The 9,866-nt window shown below is 42.4% G+C and overlaps 1 protein-coding gene across 2 annotated transcripts; it reads left to right on the top strand.

The window, feature by feature from the left end:
• Window positions 1-748: 748 nt before the first annotated feature.
• LOC135529961 (tripartite motif-containing protein 16-like) lies at window positions 749-8,264 on the top strand. 2 transcript variants are annotated; one of them, XM_064958361.1, is made up of 7 exons: window positions 749-1,395; window positions 1,833-1,928; window positions 5,951-6,184; window positions 6,330-6,489; window positions 6,615-6,674; window positions 6,906-7,148; window positions 7,583-8,264. In XM_064958361.1, the coding sequence occupies exons 1-7, from the start codon at window positions 799-801 to the stop codon at window positions 7,612-7,614; spliced, it is 1,422 nt and encodes a 473-aa protein (XP_064814433.1). In that variant the 5' UTR covers window positions 749-798; the 3' UTR covers window positions 7,615-8,264. The 2 variants fall into 2 exon arrangements, with proteins under 2 accessions (XP_064814433.1, XP_064814432.1); XM_064958360.1 differs by lacking the exon at window positions 7,583-8,264 and having other exon boundaries at window positions 6,906-7,469.
• Window positions 8,265-9,866: the final 1,602 nt, after the last annotated feature.

Here is a 9,866-nt window from a genome sequence, read left to right as displayed (position 1 = left end):
GACCAGTTCTGTTGTTCTGTCTGTCTGGATCTACTGAAGGAGCCGGTTCAGCCCACTAGGGCACATTCTCCTATCATTTCATGTAACCACATTTACCATGTTTGTTTGTTTATGCATGTCTGTGAATTACTTAGTTAGTAATAAATAAATTATTTAAGACAAATGATGTATGGATGACTCATAGTGAAGACTGGGTTTGTGCAGATAAGCAACAATTTACGACGTTTGGAATGAGACGAACGTGAGGTAAAATAAATGAATCATTAATCAGAAGACTATTGATCAGATATGAAAATATCTGAAAGGTTATATTGGGAAATTATAACTTTGTAATCTGAATACATTCCTTGGTGCCCCCTATTTCCTAGTTAATTACAGTTACGGGATTAATCAGTTGATTGCATAGTAACTAATTACAGAGAATCTTTGATAAAAACTATCAGTCTTCAGTTAATGATAGTAAAGACACGACAAAGGTCATTCAAATAATGATACATACGTACTTCATAGAAACTGTTACCCTTCATATATTCTAACAACTCACATTTTAAGATTCATTATGTCATTTGTTCCATGTTAAGGGCACTAACCTTGGAACTAAACTATTTGTCTCCCTCTTGCTGTTGCATGCAGTTCCTCTCTCTCTTCCTCCATTCCTCTAACCCCTCCCTCCTTCTAACCCCACCCCTCTGGCAGAACCAGGAAGTCCCTCCCCTTCCCACAAACTCTCTTCTGAGGAAACGAAACTGATCAGAGTCTCTGTGTCGTCTACCTGTGTGAGAGTGAACAACCGTCCAAATGGCTCAGCAAGGAGTTCTGCTGGACCAGGACCAGTTCTGTTGTTCTGTCTGTCTTGATCTACTGAAGGAGCCGGTCACCATTCCCTGTGGACACAGTTACTGTAGGAGCTGTATTGAGGGCTGCTGGGATCAGGATGTTCTGAAAGGGGTCTATAGCTGTCCTCAGTGCAGAGAGACCTTCACTCCAAGGCCTAATCTGAGGAAAAATAACATGTTGGCTGAGGTGGTTGAGAAACTGAGGAAGACAGGACTCCAGGCTGCTCCCCCTCCTGCTCTGTGCTATGCTGGACCTGGAGATGTGGTGTGTGATGTCTGCACTGGGACCAGAAAGCAGAAAGCCCTCATGTCCTGTCTGGTGTGTCTGGCCTCTTACTGTGAGACTCACCTCCAACCTCACTATGAATTTCCTGCTTTGAAGAAGCACAAGCTGGTCAAAGCCACCGCACAACTACAGGAGAAGATCTGCTCTCATCATGACAAACTGCTGGAGGTTTACTGTCGTACCGATCAGCAGTGTATCTGCTATCAGTGTGTGATGGATGAACATAAAGGCCATGATACAGTGTCAGCTGCAGCAGAGAGGACTGAGAAACAGGTAAGACCAGAACAACTTGTTGGTGGCTGTCTGATAAACAAAGAATTAAAGATACAGTAGGAACTAAATCTGTTTGAATATGAGATCATCATTATATTATATACAATATGAAATGGATCCACAAATATGAACACAAACCTTGAGTATATAGATATGTCAACCCAGATTCTCCAAATGTATCACCATTTTCTAAAGTCAAACACTATTATCATTCTGAATGGCATTTTATGAGTCCAAAGTTCAGTCTCAACCCCTTGATACATGTAGGCCTACCATAAAAACTACAATCATTCACATAGCAACATAATATCATATTGTAAAGGGACTTCCTCAGGATTGTAGACCTTCCTCTCTATGGGTCCTATGTCACATTACTATATTATTGATCTACTGGACTAATAAAGCTTGATAGCTCATTGAAGAGTGATTCTCCACAGAGGCAGCTGGGGATGAGTCAGCAGAAGGTCCAGCAGAGATTCCAGGAGAGAGAGAAGGATCTGAAGGAGCTCCAACAAGCTGTGGAGTCTTTCAAGGTGAGTATTGTTGACCAGAGGAGACACACCATTTCACTTCTCTCCTCCAGTCAGAGAGAGAGAGAGGGGCCCCTATCCAATCCCACTGACCCCACTGTTGGGAACAGGCTGTCTGGACCCCTTTCAAAGAATAGACTGGTTCATGTAACCAACTGGGCTGCCTCATCACATAACCATGAGTAACCATGACGACTCATGTCCCCTATACATTAAAATGGAACTGTCTCTCTCTCAATTCAATTTAAAGGTCTTTATTGGCATGGAAATATATGTTTACATTGCCAAAACAAGTGAAATAGACAATAAACAAAAGTGAAATAAACAATCAGAAATGAACAATAAACATTAGACTTGGAAGTGATTGGGGGGATGGGGGAGGGTCTATTAGAAGTTAGTTGGACTCTTTTATTTTCTCAGAAGTTCTGAGTTAAAACATATCTTTACTATGCCAAAGCAAGTGAAGTAGATAATAAACACTCATGAATGAACAGTAAACATTAAACAACATTTATTTTCAAAAGAATAGAGACTTTTCAAATGTTATAATTCAAGTGCAAACAGAGTGAGTTGTGCCCCAGAGTGAGTCCTGGAGGTGAAATGGAAATGAATGAGGGAGGTAGAAGGTGTGGAGAAGAGTTCAGAACCAGAGAAGTTTATTTGAAGTGTATTTATTTATTTATTATTTATTGTATGTGTTGTGATATTGTTATAAGGATGTTGAAGAGAGGGAAAGATTGAAGTGTCATTGGGGTTGGACAGGGTTGGGAGAGTTTGGAAGGGATTTGGGGGATGGGGAGGGTATATTAGAAGTTAGTAGGACTCTTTTATTTTCTCAGAAGTACTGAGTAAGTTAGAAGTATTTGGAGGTGTAAACCGTGATTGAACACACTCCACCACAGTAGGTGGCGCCATGCACCTTTAACGTTGGTTTGAGGACCTCCATTATATCATAGAAGAAGAAGTTGGTCTGTGAGGGTTTTGTTGTTCCTGAGGAGGGCTGCTATTATTTTTATTTTCAAGTATTTTCAGAATGTATTAAAGCCAAAGCTAAAGCTTCCCTAAACAATTCAATATATCAGTCAATATATTTTCTCTGTGATTTATTTTCTCTCCGTCAACCGTTCCATCGCATCTTAACAGTCTTACCGGGCGGGCACTAGGACCCGGGGGAGGCTGCTGCTGCAGAGGCTGCTGCACGGCTCGTGACTGTCAGTCCTCCTTGTAGCTCATTGGTTAAGCTGTGGCTCGAAACTGTTAACAGTTAACGGACAGGAAACGGCTCTGACAGGACACATTCATGTCGAGGCAGTGATGTGAATGTGTGGTAAGTTAGAATAGAGAGAGAGAGTTTTCACTACTATAGACTTTGGTCATAATCAAAGCTTTGTTAACCAATAGGTTTTTATGTGAGGCTGCCTGTAAGTTACAGTGTAACAGACGTCACTAACGGTAACGGTGTCTTTTAAATTCGACATAAGTTATGTGGCGATGATATCTAGTTAACGTTGTATTTAATGTAGTTTTACTATCTGTGCCAGGCTATAAATGACACAGATATCTAGTTAACGTTGTATTTAATGTAGTTTTACTATCTGTGCCAGGCTATAAATGACACAGATAATATCTAGTTGTATTTAATGTAGTTTTACTGTCTGTGCCAGGCTATAAATGACACAGATAATATCTAGCTAACGTTGTATTTAATTGATCACAGCTTTCTGCTTTCCATGTAGAGTTTTTGGTAAAAAACATTACATTTGATTATTTTGTAAGCAAAAATTGGAAAAAAATCTTTGTTTATCTTTGTCAAACAGGCTGGACCTCCTCCCAAAGATATGCTTAAAGTTCTGAATGATGATATGAGATATATATGATATACCAAGAGGTGTTCTGTACCTGTCTGTCCAGGAGGGAGGAGAGTAGAGCAGGACCAAGAGGTGTTCTGTACCTGTCTGTCCAGGAGGGAGGAGAGTAGAGCAGGACCAAGAGGTGTTCTGTACCTGTCTGTCCAGGAGGGAGGAGAGTAGAGCAGGACCAAGAGGTGTTCTGTACCTGTCTGTCCAGAGTTGTTCTGGACAAGGCATGGTCTGACTCAATGAGGTGCGAGAGGCTACTGTCTCTCTCTGTCTCTCTCTGTCTCAATTCAATTCAAAGGGCTTTATTGGCATGGGAAACATGTGTTAACATTGCCAAAGCAAGTAAGGTAAACCATAAAAATTAACAGTAGACATCACACATACAGAAGTTTCAAAACAATAAAGACATTACAAATGTCATATTATATATATATATATATATATATATATATATACAGTGTTTTTACAAGGTACAAATGGTAAGGACACAAGATAAAATAAATAAGCATAGATATGTGTTGTATTTACAATGGTGTTTGTTCCTCACTGGTTGCCCTCGTCTCTCTGTCTCTCTGTCTCTCTCTCAATTCAATTCAAGGGGTTTTAATGGCATGGGTAACATGTGTTAACATTGCCAAGGCAAGTAAGGTAGATAATATATAAAGTGAAATAAACAATAAAAATTAACAGTAGACATCACACATACAGAAGTTTCAAAACAATAAAGACATCACAAATGTCATATTATATATATATATACAGTGTTTTTACAATGTACAAATGGTTAAGGACACAAGATAAAATAAATAAGCATAGATATGGGTTGTATTTACAATGGTGCGTGTTCTTCACTGGTTGCCCTTTTCTCGTGGCAACAGGTCACAAATCTTGCTGCTCTGATGGCACACTGTGGAATTTCACCCAGTAGATATGGGAGTTTTTCAAAATTGGATTTGTTTTCGAATTCTTTGTGGATCTGTGTAATCTGAGGGAAATATGTCTCTCTAATATGGTCATACATTGGGCAGGAGGTTAGGAAGTGCAGCTCAGTTTCCACCTCATTTTGTGGGCAGTGAGCACATAGCCTGTCTTCTCTTGAGAGCCATGTCTGCCTACGGCGGCCTTTCTCAATAGCAAGGCTATGCTCGCTGAGTCTGTACATAGTCAAAGCTTCCCTTAATTTTGGGTCAGTCACAGTGGTCAGGTATTCTGCCGCTGTGTACTCTCTGTGTAGGGCCCAATAGCATTCTAGTTTGCTCTGTTTTTTTTGTTAATTCTTTCCAATGTGTCAAGTAATTATCTTTTTGTTTTCTCATTATTTGGTTGGGTGTAATTGTGCTGCTGTCCTGGGGCTCTGTAGGGTGTGTTTGTGAACAGAGCCCCAGGACCAGCTTGCTTAGGGGACTCTTCTCCAGGTTCATCTCTCTGTAGGTGACGGCTTTGTTGTGGAAGGTTTGGGAATCGCTTCCTTTTAGGTGGTTATAGAATTTAACAGCTCTTTTCTGGATTTTGATAATTAGTGGGTATCGGCCTAATTCTGCTCTGCATGCATTATTTGGTGTTCTACGTTGTACACGGAGGATATTTTTGCAGAATTCTGCGTGCAGAGTCTCAATTTGGTGTTTGTCCCATTTTGTGAAGTCTTGGTTGGTGAGCGGACCCCAGACCTCACAACCATAAAGGGCAATGGGCTCTATGACTGATTCAAGTATTTTTAGCCAAATCCTCTCTCTCTCTGTCCGCCCCTCTCTCTCTCCCGCCCCTCTCTCTCTCTCTCTCCGCCCCTCTCTCTCTCTCTCTCCGCCCCTCTCTCTCTCTCTGTCCGCCCCTCTCTCTGTCTCTCTCTGTCCGCCCCTCTCTCTGTCTCTCTCTGTCCTCCCCTCTCTCTCTCTCTCTGTCCGCCCCTCTCTCTCTCTCTGTCCGCCCCTCTCTCTCTCTCTGTCCGCCCCTCTCTCTCTCTCTGTTCGTCCCCCTCTCTCTCTCTCTGTTCGTCCCCCTCTCTCTCTCTCTGTCCGTCCCCCTCTCTCTCTCTCTGTCCGCCCCTCTCTCTCTCTCTGTCCGTAAGTAATTCTTTTTTTTTTTTTTTGATAATTAGTGGGTATCGGCCTAATTCTGCTCTGTTCTGTCTCTCTCTCTCTCTCTCTGTCTCTCTCTCTCTCTCTCCAGCGCTCTGCACAGTCAGCAGTGGAGGACAGTGATCAGATCTTTACTGAGCTGATCCGCTCCATTGAGAGAAGGAGCTCTGAGGTGAAGGAGCTGATCAGAGCCCAAGAGAAGGCTCAAGTGAGTCAAGCTGAAGGACTCCTGGAGCAACTGAAGCAGGAGATCGCTGAGCTGAGGAAGAGAAGCACTGAGCTGGAGCAGCTCTCACACACAGAGGATCACATCCATTTCCTCCAGGTAACTAAACTGTCTTGTTACATGTGATATGAAATTAACTTCATGGGAAATGTCTCTCTGTCCGTCCCTCTCTCTCTCTCTGTCCGTCTCTCTCTCTCTCTCTCCAGAGGTATCAGTCTCTCTCTCTCTCTCTCTCTCTCTCCAGAGGTATCAGTCTCTCTCCAGTATCAGTGTATCTACAGACTTACCCAGCATCGTTGTCCGTCCTCTTCAGTCCTTTGGAGATGTGAGTCAGACTGTGTCTGAACTGAGAGAGAAACTAGAAGACTTCCTTAAAGGAGAATGGACCAAGATCTCCACTACAGGTGTGTTGAAAACAATAAGAACATCAACTTTAGACCATTGAAAGTTCCCTACTAGTCATATACATGTGGAATATGGTCTGATGATAACATTCCCTCTCTCTGTCAATGTGTTTGTGTGTCTGTAGTGAATATAGTGGATGTTGTACTGCCTCCAGAGCCCAAGACCAGAGAACAGTTGTTACAATGTGAGTCTCTTTATTGTGAAGTAACTAACAGTCTCTTTTTACTGACACTCCTAACAATCCCTCTAGAAATATATAGCAATAGTAGATCTAATCAAAGACTGGGTCTCTATCTGACTCCTCATATTTCTCTGATTTGATCTCTGCTGTGCTCTAATCAAAGACAGGGGAGATACAGTATCTGACTTAACTTATTGTTCTGACTCCCCTCGTTGGTCTCTGCTCTTCTCCCAGATTCCTGTCAGCTCACACTGGACCCAAACACAGCACACACACACCTCTCTCTGTCTGAAGGGAACAGAAAGGTGACCTGTACAGGCCAAGTCCAACCATATCATGTCCATCCAGACAGATTCACCTACTACTGGCAGGTTCTGTGTAGAGAGGGTCTGTCTGGACGCTGTTACTGGGAGGTGGAGAGGACTGGTGGTGTTTATACAGCAGTCTCATATAAAGACATCAGCAGAACATGGAGAGGTAATGATGGTGGATTTGGAGACAATAACAAGTCCTGGAGTTTAAAGTGCTCTAGAGGTGGTTATTGTTTCAGACACAATCATGTTGAGACTAAAGTATCAGGCCCTCAGTCCTCCAGAGTAGGAGTGTACCTGGATCACAAGGCAGGTACTCTGTCCTTCTACAGTGTCTCTGACACAATGACCCTCCTCCACAGAGTCCAGACCACATTCACTCAGCCCCTCTATCCTGGGTTTGGTCTCTATGATTATAATTATACTGCTGAGCTGGTTAAACTGTAAACTGATTTGTTATTAATTAAAATTCAATCCAATGTTTTAATCTTGTACATTTCCATGAATCATGATGTCTGGTGTTGATGTATATTGGTTGTCATTCAGAACCATTGATATGTTTTCTCAGTTGGTTCTCTGTCTCTATGTAATTCTCCTCAGTATCATTGATCAGCTTGTTGGCTCGGTCCTAATTGATGTGTTCTCTGTCACCTGGAGCTGCATGGAAAATGGTCCAGGAACTAAAGGACAATTCAGGACTAGTCAGCCCACTACAAGCTGGTATCACTTCCTTTCTACTAAACTATATGGTCTGGTTTCCCAGACACAGATGAATCCTAGTCCTGGACTAAACAGTATGTTCAATGTAGATGTCCAGGAAACCGGCCCTATATGTGTCATCTTTCATCCTCCCATACTGCTCAGTCCAGCAACATTAAACCTGTCCAGCAGGTGGTGCTGTTGACCAAACAATAAAACCAGCAGATATCTTGACTTGCCACTCAGTATATCAGTAATGTTCAGAATAGTACTTTAATATCATTGGAGATTGATGGTCTTTTTAATCCACTATCCAGAGTCAGGAACAGATGAAGTTAGGTCTGCTTACTGTTCAGTGATTAAATATGATTTATGGTGATGGGAAATAATAAAAAACACTCAACTTCATCTAGTAATAGTTTTCCTTTGTTATTTCTTCCAAGGTGTGTCTTTAACTTGTAAATGTATTGTGTGGAGGTGAGCTAGTGGTGTGGCTGATAGAATAGAATGAAGAGGGAGGAGGGGAGGAAGAGGGGAGGAGTGAAGGGCTGTTCAAGAAACCAGATGAGGAAGAGGAAGATGTTCAGGGGAATTACTGTCTCTGTTCCAAATGGTTCCCTATTCCCTACGTAGTGCACAACAGTGCTTCTGACCAGGTCTAAAGTAGTGTTCTATGTAGGGAATAGGGTGTAGATTTATTACAATATCATGCTTTAGTGTTTGGCACAAAAATATATTAGATCTCCACCCCCCACTTCCTGTCTGTCATCCCCCAGTTCTGTTAAGACTTCCTCTCATTGAACTGGGCCTCATTCTAAATGGTCACTTTGTATTGATAGTCCATACTGGTCTTTACTATGGTTCTACATACAGTACCTGTATTGATAGTCCATACTGGTCTTTACTATGGTTCTACATACAGTATCTGTATTGATAGTCCATACTGGTCTTTACTATGGTTCTACATACAGTATCTGTATTGATAGTCCATACTGGTCTTTACTATGGTTCTACATACAGTACCTGTATTGATAGTCCATACTGGACTTTACTATGGTTCTACATACAGTACCTGTATTGATAGTCCATACTGGTCTTTACTATGGTTCTACATACAGTACCTGTATTGATAGTCCATACTGGACTTTACTATGGTTCTACATACAGTACCTGTATTGATAGTCCATACTGGTCTTTACTATGGTTCTACATACAGTACCTGTATTGATAGTCCATACTGGTCTTTACTATGGTTCTGACCTGTTCTACTTCTTTGTTCTGTTAGAAGCAAATCAGAATGGGACCGTAATATATATTTATTTACTGACCTGACTAAAAAATAACTATGGCATTTTACCCAATATAAATCAGTGTATACCAGTGTTTAAACCTACAATATGGCCTTATAAATCAGTGTTTAAACCTACAATATGGCCTTATAAATCAGTGTTTAAACCTACAATATGGCCTTATAAATCAGTGTATAACATCAACATCGCCTCCCCGCTGATCCTCAACACTGGGGCCCCACAAGGGTGCGTTCTGAGCCCTCTCCTGTACTCCCTGTTCACCCACGACTGCGTGGCTACGCACGCCTCCAACTCAATAATCAAGTTTGCGGATGACACAACAGTGGTAGGCTTGATTACCAACAACGACGAGACGGCCTACAGGGAGGAGGTGAGGGCCCTCGGAGTGTGGTGTCAGGAAAATAACCTCACACTCAACATCAACAAAACTAAGGAGATGATTGTGGACTTCAGGAAACAGCAGAGGGAACACCCCCCTATCCACATCGATGGAACAGTAGTGGAGAGAGTAGCAAGTTTTAAGTTCCTCGGCACACACATCACAGACAAACTGAATTGGTCCACTCACACAGACAGCATTGTGAAGAAGGCGCAGTAGCGCCTCTTCAACCTCAGGAGGCTGGAGAAATTCGGCTTGTCACCAAAAGCACTCACAAACTTCTACAGATGTACAATCGAGAGCATCCTGGCGGGCTGTATCACCGCCTGGTACGGCAACTGCTCCGCCCTCAACCGTAAGGCTCTCCAGAGGGTAGTGAGGTCTGCACAACGCATCATCGGGGGCAAACTACCTGCCCTCCAGGACACCTACACCACCCGATGTTACAGGAAGGCCATAAAGATCATCAAGGACATCAACCACCCGAGCCACTGCC

Source organism: Oncorhynchus masou, unplaced genomic scaffold, assembly GCF_036934945.1.
Source record: "Oncorhynchus masou masou isolate Uvic2021 unplaced genomic scaffold, UVic_Omas_1.1 unplaced_scaffold_1218, whole genome shotgun sequence".
Taxonomy (NCBI): Eukaryota; Metazoa; Chordata; class Actinopteri; order Salmoniformes; family Salmonidae; genus Oncorhynchus; species Oncorhynchus masou.
Note: the sequence above shows the minus strand (reverse complement) of the source record. Positions and strands in the feature narration are given on the sequence as shown.